The sequence below is a fragment of the Serinus canaria genome, chromosome 5 (genome assembly GCF_022539315.1).
Source record: "Serinus canaria isolate serCan28SL12 chromosome 5, serCan2020, whole genome shotgun sequence".
Classification (NCBI taxonomy): Eukaryota; Metazoa; Chordata; class Aves; order Passeriformes; family Fringillidae; genus Serinus; species Serinus canaria.
Window position 1 is genome coordinate 59,535,616 of NC_066319.1, and position 17,786 is coordinate 59,553,401.

At 45.8% G+C, this 17,786-nt stretch overlaps 1 protein-coding gene across 3 annotated transcripts in view; it reads left to right on the top strand.

The window, feature by feature from the left end:
- Positions 1-567: 567 nt before the first annotated feature.
- DDHD1 (DDHD domain containing 1) overlaps positions 568-17,786 on the top strand; it is a 63,813-nt gene continuing 46,594 nt past the window's right edge. For all 3 annotated transcript variants that reach the window (XM_050974991.1, XM_018907062.3, XM_050974992.1), the window contains exons 1-2: positions 568-1,264; positions 13,017-13,190. In XM_050974991.1, coding sequence (XP_050830948.1) covers positions 583-1,264; positions 13,017-13,190 — 856 coding nt within the window. In that variant the 5' untranslated portion in view covers positions 568-582. The remainder of the gene's footprint in view (positions 1,265-13,016; positions 13,191-17,786) is intronic.

Here is a 17,786-nt window from a genome sequence, read left to right on the forward strand (position 1 = left end):
CTCACACTCTTTGTGTCACCCGCTGTCCATGTCACACACACTGTGTCCCACGCTCTCAGTGTCACCCGCTGTCCATGTCACTCTCAGTGTCCCACACTGTGTCCCACACTCTCAGTGTCACCCGCTGTCCGTGTCACACGCTCTCCGTGTCACTCAGTGTCCCACACTGTGTCCCACACTCTCAGTGTCACCCGCTGTCCATGTCACTCTCAGTGTCCTACACTGTGTCCCACACTCTCAGTGTCACCCGCTGTCCGTGTCACACACTCTCAGTGTCACTCTCTCAGTGTCCCACGCTACCCCCCACGCTCAGTGTCGCACACAGTGTCCCCTACTCTCGCTGTCCCCGCCGTGTCCCCGTTCCGTTCCGTTCCGTTCCGTTCCGTGCCCGCCCCGCCGCCGCTCCGCCCCCGCCCGCGTCGCGCCGCGCGTGACGAAGCGGCGCCGCCCCCGCCCGCTCGGAGCCGGCGGCGGCTGCGGCAGCGCGGCCGGGCCGGGGCGCGGAGCGGGAGCGGGGCGGGCGCGGGGCGGGAGCGGGCGGGGCGAGGCCAGGCGGCCCCGCCGGGCAGGGCGCGCTGCGGCATGGATTACCCTGAGCCCGGCTCGCCGCAGGGCGCTCGGCACCTGCCCGGCCAAGCCGGCGGCTTCGGCAGCGGCGGCTACGAGCGGCCGAGCCGCGGCGAGGAGGAGGAAGCGGCGGAGGAGGAGGAGGAGGAGGAGGAGGCGGCTGCCCGCGCCCGCCCGCCCCGCCGCCCGCAGCCGCTCCGCTCCGCGCTCTCCACCTCCTCCTCCGAGGGCGACCCCGAGCCGGCGGCGCCGCGGCGGGAGCGCAGCCTCAGCGACGAGGCCGCCGCCGGAGACTTCGACTCGGCCGAGTCCGGCGCGTCGCTGCGGTACTCGACGGGCACGGGCGGCGAGGGCAGCGAGGGCGAGGGCGCGGGGCTGGGCAGCAGCGACAGCGGCGGCAGCGGCTTCTCGCTGGCGGCCACCGCGCTGCCCGAGAGGCGGCGGCCGGGCAGCGGCCGGCCCCGCTATGAGGTGGTGCGGGAGCTGGGCGCCGAGGAGGTGCGCTGGTTCTACCGCGAGGACCGCAAGACCTGGAAGCCCTTCATCGGCTACGACTCGCTGCGTATCGAGCTGGCCTTCCGCGCCCTGGGCGGCAGCGGCGCGGGGGAGCCGGCGGCCGTGGAGCCGGTGTGCGTGAGGAGCGGGCTCTATGAGGTGGACGTGGCCAGCGCCGAGAGCTACCCCGTCTATTGGAACCGTGAGTGCCTCCGTGCCGGCCGGGGGGAGGCAGAGAGGGGGGGTGCCCGCGGTGCCCCGTGGTGCCCGGAAGGGATTCTGGGCATCCCCGTGAGCACGGAGCCTGCAATGGGTGACCCCGCCGCGGGGACACGGCTGGGACACCGGGTGACACGCCGGGCGGCCTTTGGTGCCCCGGCCGCGCTCGATGCCGGTGTGTTCCTGCATAAGGGATTTAGGGTAAATTATCCAGGGAGAGGAAGACCCGCGCTGCGCATCTCCGGCGGGTCCCTGAGCGAGGAGGAGTGGGAATTCCCCTTCCGAAGCTCAGGGACACTTGTGAGGGAAAAGACTTGGGCACCCCTGAGAGAGGGGACTCTGGGCCATCCCCCTCCCCGAGGATGAGCGGTACCCCCCAGTCAGGGTGTTCTGAGCACATCAGCCACCTCCAGCAGCACAGGGAACCGAGCATCTTTCCCCTTCTCAGCTCCCGCTGCACATAAACATGAAGGACACAATCTGGGGCATGCACAGCTGGCACCAGAGACTTGGAAAAGGGAGGTCTGGGCATCTGCTCGTTTCTTGGCATGTGTGGAAGAAAGTGGGAGGGAAGGTGGCAGACAACCTTCCCATGCTCTGGTTTTCCTAAGCAGAGGGTGTTTGAGGGTGGGTATTTGCCTTCAGCACTCTCCCAGTTCCCTCCCTGCACACTTTTCCTCCAGAAGGAGCAGAGTAGAAACATCAGTTGTTTGTCCACTCCCTCCTCCCCACAGATGTGTCTTTGATGCCTCATCTTCAGTGAGGAATGATGGAAGCAAGGGTTGTCCCTTTGTGACCCTTCTCTCCACTAGGGAAATGATGATCTTGTGCTTTGTATTTCATTTGTCATCACCTGCCCTCTGGGAGGAGGCATGAAGTGGGATTTCTCCTTCCTCTTGGAGGAATTGCAACAGGCATCTCATACCCACATAGTTCTTAATTCCTACCCTTCCAATAAAGGGAAATTTGTTTCACCCCCTCAACTTCAAAATGAGGTGGGAATGCACCCCCTGTGCCACCCTTCCCCCTTGCATTTGTGTGTCCTTTGCTGGAGGACAGGAGATCTTGTGGAGCAGAAGTGAAGGAGGGGCAGAGACCCCAGATCCCTGCACTTTTCCCCTGGTGGGAAGGGCTCAGGGGTCTTGCTGGACAAGTGAACTCCTGTTTTCCTGAGGCTGACAAGCTGTGCTCACCTGCTGGTCCTGAGGATTTGCTTTCCAACTGCATTCCCTCAAGGACAAGGGAGATGTGGTGGAGTAGAGAGAGCTGCAGAGGAGCTGAGGTGTCATGCCAGCCATGTCCTGGCATGGCTTGGCAGAGGGGCAGGGAGGTTTCTCTTATCTTGAGTCTCAGGTGAGGGTCTCAGGGGAGCAGCAGAGCTGTTTCAGAGATGAAAACCAGGGCCTTGTGTTGTCTTCCCTCTTTACTTATCAGCCTCTTTACAGGAGGGAGCTCCATAAATGACAGTACAGTTCACTTGTAGGACAATTTGTCTTTCAAATCATCACCCCAGCAGACAGACAGTGAGCAGAGATCTCAGCCCACACAAGTTCTGAGCTAGAGGAGCCTGGGCACAGCTTCTTGAGCAGAAACTGGAGCTGCTGCTCCCTGTCACCACGCTGAAGCCCCTTGCTGTTGGCACTGGCTGCAGGTGCCACATGGTTCCTGGGAAGAGAAGATGCAGAACAACCAGGGGAGGAGGAATCTGCTGTAAGGGAGAGAGGGGAAGGAGTGAGCAGAGCTGTCAGGTGAGGCAGGATTGCTCCTGATAATGGGAGCAAGAGGCTGCACTCGTCAGCAGCTTAAAGGTTTAATTTCTTGACACTGTGCCTTGTCCATTTTGGAAGCTGATTCAGTCTCATTAATCCTGAGGAGCAGATGTGTCAGATGACAGCATGGGCTGGGCAGAGACGATTTCTGGTGCTGGGAAGGAGAGATTCCTAGAGGTTAGCACCAGAGGCAGGGAGGAATAAACTCCTGGGCCTGAGCAGACTAATGACAAGGGAGGATTTCTAGCCCTCAGAAAGCTGATTAAGGGGAGTGCTCAAGTCTTTTCTTATTAGCAGGTCCAGTCCTTTGCAAGGCTGAGATCAACTTTTGGTCTGTCAAGGGGCTTCTGGTGCCTTCTGGTTTAACTTCCTCACTGCACATTTCCTTGCCTCTGTTCCCTGTGAGTGCCTTTCTCCCATGCTTCCTGACTGCTGCATGCAGATCTGAGGAAACAGCAAGGTCAGATCCCAGGATTCAGTCTTATCTGTGCCTTTGAAGGCCTTGGTGGAGCCATAATTCCCACATTATTCCCCTTTGGTAGCATGTGTGTAATTCTGGATCCAAAGGGTGGCTGCTGCCCTGACGTGGATGTATCAAACCAGCTGTGAGTAGGGCAGGAGAATCCTCCTCTCTGACCACACAAGCATGAGGTATGATGAGTACAACTGCCTTAAAATGTGCTGAGGTGCCTGTTGGAGAGTACAGAAACTACTGGCTGGTTTTGCTGATTCATGGTTCAGCTCAGAGCAAAGGTCAAAAGCTTTTCTCTTTGTTTTTTTGCCCTTTTTCCTGTATGTGCTGGACTCCAGGGGAGGCTGCTCTCGCACAGCCACCACACACAACTGAGCAGTTGCTTCCTCAGCTGCAGTTCCTGGGGCATCACAGTGCCAGGGAAATGTTGGTTATAGCTTGGCATGTGCTGGAATATTTATTTTTCTATCTTCATTTTAAGCTGGCTGCAGGATTCGTTGGTAATATCAGCCTGAGTTACAATTTGAGCAGATTAATTACTGAGAATTTCATCCTTACCTTGTGACCTCTGGGATTTATTTAATTAGTCCTGTAGAACCAGCAAAAATGGTTCAAGAGGATGAAAATTATTCATGTAGGCTTTCAGATAAGTCAGTAATTTGGAGCAGGGCTGTTTCTTGTTTTCTGTGGAGATGACAAGAGTGATATTTTATACAAGGGTCTTCTGTTTAAATCTTAAATTATCCAGCCCTTTTCAGCCCTCCCAGTTGAAGAGGGCTGCTTTACAACCCTTTTGCTCTGGAGTTTGTCAGTGGAGTTTTCAAAGTCCTGTGTGAGTCTGTTACATCTGTGGTCTGTGAATTTTTGAGTGACTCTCCCTTGTTTTCTGGCTTGTGGGTCCCATGCAACCCTTGTCCTGTCAGGTATTTGCTTTTTCTAGGCTTTTTTTCATGGGTACATTGTAAAGTTGCCTGTATTTATTTAAATTATTCCGCTCCAAGACAAAGGTTTGGTAAGGTTGGAAAATTTTTTTGTTTGTTTTTGTAATGTATAATTTTCTACCTAACAGTTGCTGAAGTCTATGAAATAAAAAGCCTATTTTTGTATTTAGAAACAAATTTGTTCACTAGAACCACCCCTGAGTGAAGATGTACTGACACAACAGATATTTTACTGACTTTAATCTGGAAATACCCATGAATACAGAGTGGACCACTGGGTCTTAAAATTAAGATCTCTCTGCTCAGGCTGGAATTGGGCTGCTTTAAAAAACCATTTTAGCTGCCTTCTTGATCAAGATGAAAATTCAGGGAATGAAATCAGCAGTTTATCACTGTTTGTGACTTTCATTTGGCTTAGTTTGGTTTTAGCAGTGCTTTTAGTCATTTTACAGCACACTTAGAACATAGGTTTTGGTGTGTTGAACAGTCTTTGAACTTGGTTGATAACGATTTCCTTTCTATAAAGGGCCTTTTGATTGAAGGCTGAAGGCCTGAATGAAATTTTATGGCTTTTTTTTATCTCTAGGTGTGTAATCCTTTGGCAAATCAAACACTGACAGTTTACTTTGTAAGGGTGAAACATTGCTTTCACTACTCAAAATCTTTCTGGGTTCCTTTTTGTGTCTGTTTTTACTGTGCCATCATTTCCAAAACGTCTTGTAGCTTAAATTTGGGCCAATTCCTTCCTGACCAAAAGGCTTGGAAGTGTTCGAGGCCAGGCTGGACAGGGCTTGGAGCACCCTGGGCCAGTGGAAGGTGTCCCTGCCATGGCAGGGGTGGGATTTAAGGTTCTTTCCAACCCAAAACACTCTGGGATTCTGTGACCTAACACACCTAGATGAAATAACTTTCACATTTGCAGTGTTCCATATAAATCACATTTTTTGTGTGTATTTTCAGGGGTTTTTTGTGGCCTCTCAGCAGAGAGAGCTTTGAGACTTTTGAGATGCTTTCACTAGGCCAGGGTTGAGGTGGCAGCACTTGGAATGTGTCTCTGAGGGCAAGTTTCTTCCCTGAGCTCAGCTTCTATGTTTTATTTAAGCATATTGAATCAAAATCAATCTGTTGTCTTTCTCCTTTAAATGGGACCAGAATAATTCTCCAGTGGAAGGCTCAGCTCCAGCAGAGTAGCCAAGGAAGGACATGGCTTGGGAAGTTGTGCTTGTCCTTTGATGTGGTCCAGCACTTCTCCTGCTGGGTTTGGTCCACAAGGACCAAGGCAGAGGTGTGGGGAATATTTGGATTACAAGTTGTGGGTGAGAGGGATGTTTTCCTCTGTAACTGTGGCAGCAGGAAATGTTTGTGGCATGAGGAGGAGGAGGAAGAGGAGGAGTTCTGTCTGCTCTGACTTCATTCAGGCTTGACCATGGGTTGGACAGTGCTGAGATCAAAGGAATAGGCTGGGATTAAATTTGGAGGTGACAGAGTTGAATTAAGGACCAGTGACAGGTGAATTTTTGTGTGTGTGATGCTCTTTTAAGGAAAAAACAACACTGAAAGCACCAACCAACACCTTGTCCAGAGCTCTTGGAGGAGCACGAGGATGTGTGAGAGCTGTGCCAGGTAGGGAGCAGAAGGCCTAGATGGAAAAAAAATCTGCAAAAGAGCAAGAAATTAAAATAAGAAGCAGGAGGAAGAAATTAAAATAAGAAGCAGAAGCAGTTCTTAGAGAATCTGTAAGGTTGAAAACAGGGTGAGGGAGTGGTTTGAGTGTTGGCCAGAGAAAAGGTCACTGGTGTGATGGGATCTGTGTGAGGAGCTGGGGAGGAGAAACTGCACAGATAATAAATGTTGTGAATAGCAGGATTAGTGAGCACATGAACACGAGGTTGAGGTGGGATCCCAGGCAGTGAAATTTACAGTGAAAGAAACTAAAAGTGTTGCCCAGAGAAGCTGTGGGTGCCCCTGGATCCCTGGAAGTGTCCCAGGCCAGGCTGGACAGGGCTTGGAGCAGCCTGGGACAGTGGAAGATGTCCCTGCCATGGCAGGGGTGGAACAAAATGATTTTGAGTTTCCCTCCCAACCCAAACATTTTGTGATTCTGTGTTTTGGGATGATTTACAGTTGATGACTTGGAGCACATTCATGACTTTTTGTGGGGGTTCCTTCTGTGTTTGACTGGAAGCAGCCTCACAGAGCAGCTTTTCATTCCTCATTGCTGGATTCATAGTGTGGAACAATTAAAAACAGTTCAGGGAAAAACACTTTTAGGCTGTTGCTGGAATACTTCAGGCAGTCTTGGTAAATCAGAGGCAATTCCATGTTTGCAGCAGAGAAGAAACAGCTATTCCTGCCTCTGGGATCCAGCAGTGGAGCCACCACTGAGGCTCACAGGTTGAGCTGCTCTGGAAGGAAAATCCCACCTGTGCCAGTGGGACTGAAACTCAAATGTAATTTACATCTGGAATTTACAAATTGCTCCAATGGAGCAACTGGGATTTATTGGATGAACCAGCAAAATGATGATTTTTACTGCTCAGGGAGTGAAATCTCTGTTCAGCTCAGTCACAGGCTCTGTGTCCCTCTGAAGCTTTGTGAGGCTTCAGCCTTGAACTCCTCTGCTGGACTTTTCCTTCTGGCAGAGCAGGACAGGTCACACCTGGCTGTGCTTGAACAAAGGGAGGTCACCAGGCTGGGATCAAACAAATGGTTCCTTTTATTTAAGAGTCAGTCACCTGCTGTGCTCTGAAATAAAGTGGAGGAGAGCTGGAAAGGTGTGCAATGTTAAGCTTTTTTTTTTAAAAAAAATGAAAAGGTTTAAGTGTGTTATGTTAGGTAGCAAACATGAAATAATGCAATTTTAGTTTGGGGCTGTTTTATTACAACATCACCATCCTCACAGACAAGAATTTCTTCCACATATCTAACCTAAATTCCAGTTCTTTCTGTTTGAACTCATATCTCCTTGTCCTATCCCTAAAGTTCCTGATGAAATATACCCAGAACATGATTTTAGGCTTGATATAATAGGAATGGATAACAAATTTTTAAAAAATTCTCTAGCAGCACCCTTGATGTTATTCTGGAATATATTTTATGTATTTATTTATTTAGATAGGCACTGCCACAGGTTGCTCAGAGAAGTGTGGGTGTCCCATCTCTGGAAGTGTTTCAGGCCAAGTCCTTGGTAAATGTATGAGCCCTTCAATATTTATCTGAATTTCAGTTTTAGATGTCACATTTGCAGCCCCAAAGTTGCCTTCAGCTTGTGCAGATATTATTCTCACATGCTGCAAATTGTTTGCCACTGTAGGAAGAAGGAAATGAAATTTAAGGAAATATTACAGCACCAAAAAAGCAGGAATCTGAAATTACTACACTGAAAAACATCTCAAGCTGCTGGTGTTTTATAAGCTTGGGTTTCTTGCCTCACTTCTTGGTTTTGGGCTTGGAGAGCTGGGAGCTGTCAATTTGAGCAAAGCACCAGCTTTAATTTAAATTTCTGAGCCTCTGAATATTCTATTAACCTTTTAGGTCTCATTTGTGGGTAAATCATCATGAGTGCCTTGGGGCTGATGGCTGCAGAGTGCCAGGAGTGCCTGGGCTGGGCCAGCAGTGAGTTCTTCTCTCTGAATTAGCTCACTTTGGTCACAGTTTTGTGCTCCTGAATCAAGGCAGGTGAAAAAGGCTCCTTTGAGCTGTGCAAAATTGAAATTGAAGGCTGTGCCCTGTCCAGCAATGTGGTGGCAGGAAATGAAGGATGGAATTGATGTGTTAGAAGGGAAATTAAGGCAAATTCTGCTCAGTTATGACTTTATTGTGATGGATCAGCCAGGTTTTTATTCCAATTTCTATTAGATGTGATCACACAGTTGAAACATCTTCATGAAGGAGGAGTAGCTGGGTTATACACATACACCACACACACATGCTGTGGTTCAAATGTTGCCTACAGTTTTTATTTTAACATAATTCTCATTATTCAGAGGATTTTGGTGATTATCATAATGCAAATCACTCATGTTCTTATCACACCATTAATTACAGCACTTGTATTCTTTTATTCTTTGGATTTTCAGGGGGAATAAAAGACCCATTTGTGCAAAAATAAATTAATCCTTTGTTGCAGAGTAAATCTCTTAAACTGATTTCCTCTGAAAGTGGTAAAATAGGTGTGACTAATTAAAATTAAGTGGTTTTCATCTACTTTAAATCTCCACCATTCAGATTTATTTAGAAATTCTTTTATAAATAAACCATGGAAGTGTATAACCAGTCAAATATGTTGATATCTTTCAGTCTGAAGCACTGCCAGCTGCAGATTATATGGTGTAAGACTTAAGGCAGTAAAGAAATCGAGGCAAATCCTTTCCTAGGGATTGAGATTGTAGTGATAAGGATAAATAACAGTTCATGGTATAGATTTGGAATTCTGTATTGACAAAAAATAAATTAAATTACAACGTGATGTAATTCCAGTGTCTTTAACTCTTCCACAAAACAAAACTGAAATAATTTAGTTTAAGCTCTGTGAAATATCTGGGTATGCAAGATATGAATGAATTTATTGAAGGTGGGGATAAGTGAGGGCTAAAAAATTGGTGAAATTGGGTGCTGAAATGGCAATTCTGGTTCATCACTTTTTAATGCTCTTTACTGTCATGAGTTTGCATCAAGTCTTCTGGACTAAACCTGGGAGTTTTTCAGTGACAGCCCCTGTGCAGGATTCAGCAGAGGAGCTGTGGTCAGGAGCCTCTTGCCCAGTGTCACAGATTTCACTGAAAAATCTCTTGTGTGAAATCATTTCCCCACCCACCCAGAGTATTCCATGGAATTACCCCTGATGCACCTCCCTGTCTTCATTGACTGAAGTCTCACTTGCTTTGGGAGCTGGTGGCCTTTAGAAATTTGCTTGTTGGTGGTTTTCTCAGCTTTTACAGAGATGGGGTAACTGAGAGGTGTTTTAAAGATTTTATTCCATTATCAGTCTTGATAAAGAGTGAGGCACAAGAGATGTAAAACTTTACTTTTATCAGAAGGTAACTTATTTCTTGTTCACAATACCTTATAAATGTTTTTCAGCCTATTAGCTTTTGCTACAAAATGCTGCTGTTATTCTAATGCCAATCACCTTTATTTCTATCCCACGTGGTCTTGCTGCAATGTATCTTCCACAGTTCTGATTCTCTGAAATATCTGCTCTTTTTGCATGGCCATTATTCTGGAACTTGTTTTTAGTTCAATCTCTCAACAAATTGTCATAGAATTGGAGGTTGGCAGAGAGTCCTGGGATGGTTTGGGTTGGAAGGGACCTTAAATCCCATCCAGTTCCACCCCTGCCAAGGGCAGGGACACCTTCCATTGTCCCAGGCTGCTCCCAGCCCCATCCAGCCTGGCCTTGGGCACTGCCAGGGATCCAGGGGCAGCCACAGCTTCTCTGGGCACCCTGTGCCCTCATTTCTCCCTAATATTCCCTCCTAATCTCCCCTTTTTTAGTTTAAAGCCATTCCCTGGCTCCTGTCCCTCCCTCTCTTGTCCCCAGTCCCTCTCCTGGAGCCCCTTCAGGCCCTGCCAGGGGCTCTGAGCTCTCCCTGGATTTTCTCCTCCCCAGCTCTCCCAGCCTGGCTCCACTGGGAATGTGGTTTTGTGTGCTGTGATCCCAGATTTGATGCTCTCAGTTCTGCAGGGCTCTGTTCAGGTTTCTGAGAGCCAAACTGTGCTGCTGATGGCAGGAAATGGCATTTTCTGGCTTCCTCCTCCCCTTCCAGGTGGTTTTCTCTTGAGGTTTTCCTGTAGCTCAGGGTTCAAACCTGCCTCCCCAGCTCCTGATGGGAAACAAAAGCAGTTTGTGGTTCAGGCTGGTTTGGCTGCTCTGAGAGTGTGCAGCTGCTTAAAGGAGGGAATGGGGGGAAAAAAAAAAGGTAATTCCTTGTTCCCCCCAAAATCCCACAGAGCTGGAAAACAGAACTGCCCTCACCCAGGTTTTTCAAACCTCCTTAATTGTGTTTGGATCTTAAAATAATTTATATTTGCATATGAACAGCCTTTCCAAAGCCAGATATCATATTTATTCCCAAACTCAAGTGTTCTGCAGAGATTTTATGTGAAACTTTTTCTCATCTCAAACAGCTTTTCCTGGCTGAGCCTTCCTGGGAAGGGCTCAGGTTGTGTTTGAGAGCTGTTGTTGAGTGCTCTGGACTGTTCTTGTAAGGAACCACCCTGGGAAAGTTTCTCTCAGGCAATAAGAGCCTGAAAATATTTATTTTAATACTTGATGGTTAGACTTTTAGAAATCTGTAGGTGGAAATTCCCATGTGAAAAACTTGAAGCCCTTGAAAACTGAAAAAGAGGTGCCTTGTGTTCACTTAGTTTGGAGTACAAAATTGTATTCATATGATTATTATTTCAAAAAAAAATACATTTCTGCCTGTGGATTCAGTGAATGGAGCCTCACCAGACTGCTTAGTCAAGAATTAAGGAATTGCTCACAGATTTTCCCAGTGAGGATTAACATCTGACACAGCCCTGTCACTGCTGCAGCCACAATGGGAGCCTTTCTCTCCCCCCACTTTTCATTTCTTCCTACAGACACAGCTTTGTTTGGCAGGGCAGCCTGACTGGATCTGTGGGCCCTGAAAAATGTGGATTTCTGACAGGTGTAAAATGTCTGGGAATGCAGCAAAAGTTAAGGAAAGAGACTGGTGTGGTTAACTTTCAGTTCATGAAAAATAAATATTCATCTTTCACCCTCCATTGATGGGATGTAGACTCCAAAATTAATCTAAATTTTCACGAAATATTGAATTTCCTGTGCCACTTGAAAGCACTGCTGACTTGTGCATTTTACAGCCACTCACAAGTTTGGTTTTTCTGATATTTTCAAGGATTAATTTCCTTGAAATTAATTTGAAATTTCCTTGTCCCATGGGGAGATTATTTCGAGGTGGTTTTCCTTTGTTTTTGTGGCTTGGTCTGAGGGATGAAAAATTCAGAGGGGTTGAGAGGTCTGAGTGAATTTTGGGGGGTGTTTGCAATTCTCTGTCACCTTCTCACCTGGCAGCAGTTGGTGTGGAAATGACTTAGTGTGTCTGCAGTGGGGGCAGCACAGAACCAGGAGGTTTTGGGACCTGACCTTGTGCTCACAGAGCTTTGGGACCAGACCAAAAACCCCTGCCCGTGGCTGGGTCACCTCCCCCAGCTGTGCTGACAGATCAGAGAGATCCCTCCTGTGCTCAGCCACTCTGAAATCTCTTGTTCCATCTTTAATTTTCACCTAAATTTCATTTACTGTGTGTTTGCATCTATAAATTCTTTTCCAATTTCTCCTTACCAGCTTTTTTTCTACCCTGTTCCAGGTCAGAGCAGATCTTGGAGCAGTGAAGCCTATTTTTTTTTTCCTCTTCATCTCCCTTTTTTTTTTTTGTTTTAAGCCTTTTTTGTGGTTGAGTTCTTATTTGCTTTGTAGAGCTAAATCTTTGTGGTCAGTGTAGCACACACAGGATGTTTGCTTTTGCCTGAGTCAGTCTATGCAAACATATATATATATATATAAAAATATGTGTGTGTGTGTATGTATATAGTGTATATATGGGTGTGTATATATATATATATGTGTATAACTGTGTATCTCTATTATATGTATATGTGTATATATATATATGTGTATAAATGTGTATATATATTATATGTATCTGTGTATATATTACTATATGTGTGTCTGTCTATAATATATTAAAATATATAAAAAAATATATATACATTACATATATATGTCTGTGTATACATATACATGTACACTCCCAGTGTGCACTGGAGGTCACTGGTCCCACTGCTCTGTGCTCTCAGCAGACCCAAATCTGTGCTAATCCCATAAAAACCTGGATTTGGGATCTTTGAGCCTTGTGGGTCACTGAATTTCTCCTTGATTTTCCAGATTTAGGAGGAGGAATTCAGAGCTGAGTTACAATGGATGTCACTGTCCTGGGTATAAGAGGGGAATTTTTGCTCCCTGTAGTAAATGTGGGCAACAATGAAGCACAGTTTGATATAGAATAAGCACCAAATTATATTTTTTTTAAAAGATTTCACTTCTGCCACATGAACAGCAAATGCTGAGCCCCCACTTTCCTCGTTTAGAAACTGAAACTGAAAGGAGAACAGCAGTAACCAAAACCAGCCCTCAGTAAAATATTGATTTTCATTTTAAAAAAACAACTTGCATTTTTAAATACCAGAATTTCTGCTAATTGATGTGCAATTTGGGTTGTTGGAAGTGCCCTGGCAGTGTCCCAGGCCAGGCTGGGCAGGGTTTGGAGCAACCTGGGACAGTGGAAGGTGTCCCTGCCATGACAGGGGTGGCACTGGGTGCATTTTAAAGTCTCTTCCAACCCAAACTATTCTGGAATTCTGTTTTTCTGTCCATCTCTCACACCCTCACACACAGCTGGGAAACCTCATCAGCTCAGGTTTGCAGATTACACTACATTTCCTGCACTCAGTTTGTGATTTGTTGCATTAAAAAACCCTCTTATTTTTGTATTTTTATTTTTTTAGAGACTGAAAAGATCCCTGTCATGCGTGGACAGTGGTTTATTGATGGCACTTGGCAACCTCTGGAAGAGGAGGAAAGTAATTTAATAGAGCAGGAGCATCTCAACCGCTTCAAAGGCCAGCAGCTGCAGGAGAGCTTTGATATGGAAATATCCAAACCTGTTGATGGGAAGGAGGGTAAGATTGTTTAGATCACTATAATACATTTTTTTGGACACTTGAGGTCTGCTTTTCTAAGTAAGAATGTGATCTGCTATGGTTTGTCATCCTGTAAATTGGGGGATTTTGTTTGTTCTCCCATTTTCCAGTGTGGGATTTCCTGCTGCAGCACATTTGGGGAATGCTGTAAAAATTAAAATGATGGAGAAACATCTTGTTCCCACTGTGTTTCATATCTTCTAATTGTCTTTGAAATCTCATTTCAAGTTAAAATCTCTTGATGGGACAAGAGGAGTCAGTGTCCAAAGGCAAACTGGCTGATTGCTCTCTGCAATCCCTGATTCTCTCAGCATCCCTCATTCTGCCCTAAAGGGACTGGGATCATTTTTACAAGTCACATTCCATTTTCCATTTTGATTCAGGCTGGATTTATCAGTTTTCAGCTGCAGTAAATCTTGGGCATTCATTCTGTTGGGGAAGTCCTTACATTTTAATGAGCAGGCTGAGGATGTTCAGGTTGCTGAGAATCTTGGTGTGCTGCATGAAACATTTTCAAAATTACTGAAATTACTGGTCTGTTATTTCATGTACACAGTTGAGATTGCTCAGAGCAGGTGTTGCACAGCAAAAATTCAGTATTTTTGCCCTTCATTCTTTTGGCTGTCTCTTGCTTGAACAATCTACAAACCACAGAGGGGCCCTCAAGATATCTCAGCAGGGATTTGGTTGTGTTATTCTCTACAAAGAAACTTTATTTTTGGAGTGGAGCTTTGTGCAGAGCAGTTACACAGTGTGGGAATGGCTCTGTTTTGGCCATGACTTCTTATGTGTGACCACACAAGTGAAGCCTTGTTCATAAATTGGAAGCCCAGCAATACTCAGGGTAGTTCTGTAATCACTGTAAGGAAAACCAAAGTGTCATTTGTTGATTTAGGGAGTTTTTTCAGCATTACAAAGAGTTTCTAACTCCACTTTAAAACTAGTAAGGACTTTCTGAATTTGTTTTCCTCATTTGTGCTACTTTAAAAGATCTTTTCACGTGGCTGAGGCTGCAGAACAATTTTCTGCTGGAGCAGCTCTGTCCAAAAGGTGCATGAAGTGCTGGGAGCCCTGAGCCACAGCTCTGTGCCTGTACCAACATCCTTCTGGAAGGCACTTCACCTGCAATTCTGATTTATTGGCCCAGAAGCACAAAGCTCAGGGTTGTTAGTGGCAGGGATTTATGGAAAAGCAAATCTTTGTGGTTCCTGAGTGCTCCCAGAGCTTGGTAGTTTAATTTTTGAGGGAAGGCTGCAGTGGTTCTTACAGTGGATTCTCCTTCTAGAGTAAATAAGAGAGATCAGGGTTGGGATTTTATCAGATAAAGTCTGGACTGTGGGACAGAAATTTTCAGATTTGATGTTGGATGGACTGGGGAGAGTGATGAGAAAGATATGATCACTGATATTGATGAAAATGTCAAAGATCAGAAAAAGAAACTCCAAATTCAGGTGCCAGTGCCTTTTCTAAAACCAAAGTTAGAAAAGAAAAAAGGCAAAACCAAAAAGCAAACCCCCCAAAAAAACCAAACAAAACCCCAAGCTGTGTATGGCATCACTGCAGTGGTACATGTGTCAAGTCACCAGCAGGTTTCAGCAGGGTTTTTTGTTAATAATAGAGAATGGCAGGACAATTACAGCTGCCAGTGTGTGAAAAGTGGTTTTGTCATTCTAATTTGCCTCTCAATACCTCTTGGATCCTCTGGCATCCACAAATGCCATCTGCAGTGGCACTGGGAGAAACTCTGCAACTGGTGAAATAAACAAAATTAGCTGAATTCAGTTTATAAATTTCTTAAATGCTCCATAATTTTGTTGTAATTGCATCCTGTATGCAGCAGGTTTTGGTGCCATCAGGGTTTACAGGTACCTGTTGTTGATGATCAGTGAAAGTTGGGATAAATCTGGCAATATCCATTGGGAAGCAGAGTGACAGATCCCAGTGCTGTGATAAAACCTTGTGAGGGATGAAAAACTGACCAGGTCCTCTGATTCCTCAGCAAATTAATACCAGGTGCTGTAACAGCCCCTCTGTACCAAGGATTACTCCAGTGATTACATTGATTAATTGTATTAAATTTATTAATTCTGATTCATTTATGAATCCTGGATTGCAGAGTGTTAACAAGGAAATCACCAAGCTTCATCCAGGGCTTTTGGTGGTGATAGGAGGGACAAATGGCCCATTGTTAAACTGTTAATCCAACAAACCTTCCCATGAAGGTGCAGGATTATTCAGGAGTGGGCTCTCCAACCTGCAGCCTGCCAATAACATAATGCCCATGCTGCCTTTTGTGTTATTCTTGACCAAAAGAAAGTTTGTTGTGTTTTTGGGAGCAGAAGGGATCAGAAAGCACAGATGACAGGGAGTGATTCCCCAGGCTCTGTTTTCCATGGGGCAGCCTGGAGATCACTCCTTTGTCCTTTGCTGAGCAATCTGGAGTTTGCATTTTGATTTTCATCCTTACAAACCATTTAATTTCGTGCCTTGCAAAATGAGCTTGGTTTGTGGTGCCTGGTGCCAGTGACTCCTCTTGGTGCCTGATCCCCTTCATTGCAGCAGATAAATTCTTGTTTTTATGGCAGGGTGCAGAAATGGGGCACTTTTTGATCCAAAGGAGCTTGGCCAGCAGGTCAAGGGAGGGGATTGTCCCCCCCTGCTCTGCTTGGACCCCTCTGGAGTTCTGTGTCCTGCTCTGGAGCCAGGCTGGGAGAGCTGGGGGTGCTCCAGAGAGGAGAGAGCTCCAGGAGAGCTCAGAGCCCCTTCCAGAGCCTAAAGGAACTCCAGGAGAGCTGCAGAGGGACACCTATATGGCAGTAAATTATTTTAAAATTTACAAAGTGACAGAAGATTTAGAAACTGCCTTTTCTTCATGCTGAGACAGACAGGGAGTTCAGCACCTAACTGAAGTAGCCCATCAGAGGAAAAGCATTTTCCAGAGATTTCTGGCATGTCCAGGCTGTTGTCAGATAAAACAAGACCAGTACCATCCATTGCTCCATGACCTTTTTCAGATATATTCACTTAGTGATGATGGAGTGAAGCTGAAAGCTTTATTTATGGGATAGGAAGGTAGGGGAATGTGGGTTTTGTTGAGGGAGTGACAAAACTATTTTTTGTTCCCTTAAAAAGAAAATAAGTCTAGAAGTTTCTCTCCTCAATGAGGTGAAAAGACCTCTCGCAGGACCTGGGGGACTTCACCTCAAACTTAAGGAGAGACAACTGGACAGGAGCCAAAAGGTCCCACCTGAGCAATTTACTAAAAAAGAACAGAACAAAGAAACAAATCACTTTTGTGAGGTGTTTTACCAGGGGCAGGAGGACCTCTTGCACCTGGCTGGGCTTTTCTCTGTAAAGAGTTTTGTTATTTTGCCTTTTATTAAAATCCTTTTGTTTCCAACACTGCCACAGAAGCCATCCTGCTGATTTTATGCCTTCTGAGGTAGCTGAGCTACCTTGGGTATGAAATAGATCTCCGAGAGCTTGTGAGACCTGGCTCAAAAAGACTCATATTTCAGGAAGGTGGGATAGGAGCAGGTACAGCTCTTTGTATTTGCACAGAGAGATGCTCAAAATTCAGCTGGAAATCACCCAAGCAACCTGATTCAAACCTGAAATTGGAGCTGACTTTGAAGTTGATCCTGATCTGTGCAGGGGATTGGAGCAGGTGAACCCCAGCAGTGCCTCTGCCAAAAAATAGTCTGTGATTCCATGACAGACATACAGAAATACAAAATCCTGTCTGTCAGAATAAATATTCCAATGCATTGATTTTGAGAGAGCAGAACTCTGTTGGGTTTTTTTCTTACAGAATTTCAGTTTGTGGTCAAGGCCACAAAACCTCTAAAAATTGTATTTGGAAAAGCTGATTTTTTTTTTTTTTTTTTTTAGGCCTTATCTTTCAAGTAGTATTTTCTGACTGTATAAAAAATTCATACAGATTTTTGGCACAGCTAAGTTAACCTTTAGATGGGAAATTCCTGTTGATAGAATTGGAGACTTGTGCAGGTCAGGAGGGATCTCTGGGGATGCTCAAATCAAACCTCCCTGCTCTGATGAGAGCAGCTTGCTCAGGATGTTTCCTGTGGGATTTTCAGTCTCTCCAAGAACAGACTCCACAGTCTCTCTGAGCAGCCTCTTCAGTATTTTACCACCCTCACCATGAAAAGCAATTTTTCTTCTATTTTCCTTGAGTTTCCTGTGTTGATTCTTCCTGAGGGAAGTAAAAAGCCAGTACAATACTGCAAATTAAATTATTCTCTGGAATCCCCAGTGCTGCAGCTCTGAGAATTTCTTTTGATTTTCCTCCCTCCCAGAGAAGTGATGTGCAGCAATAAATACATTTCATTGCACTGAGAGCTGTGGCGACACCTGGGGCAGGTGACACAAGTGTGGGATGTCACTTTGCTGGATCAGGGAGTGCTGAGACCTTGCAGAACAGGACAAGAGCAGGAGATTTTGTCTAATCTCACTTTTAACCATCCTCCTGCTCTCTTTGGGGGGTAAAAACCCCAGAGCTGGGCTGAAAATGGAGGTTTTTAGTGTGTATTTAGGAAGGGTCAGTGTGTTCTGCCC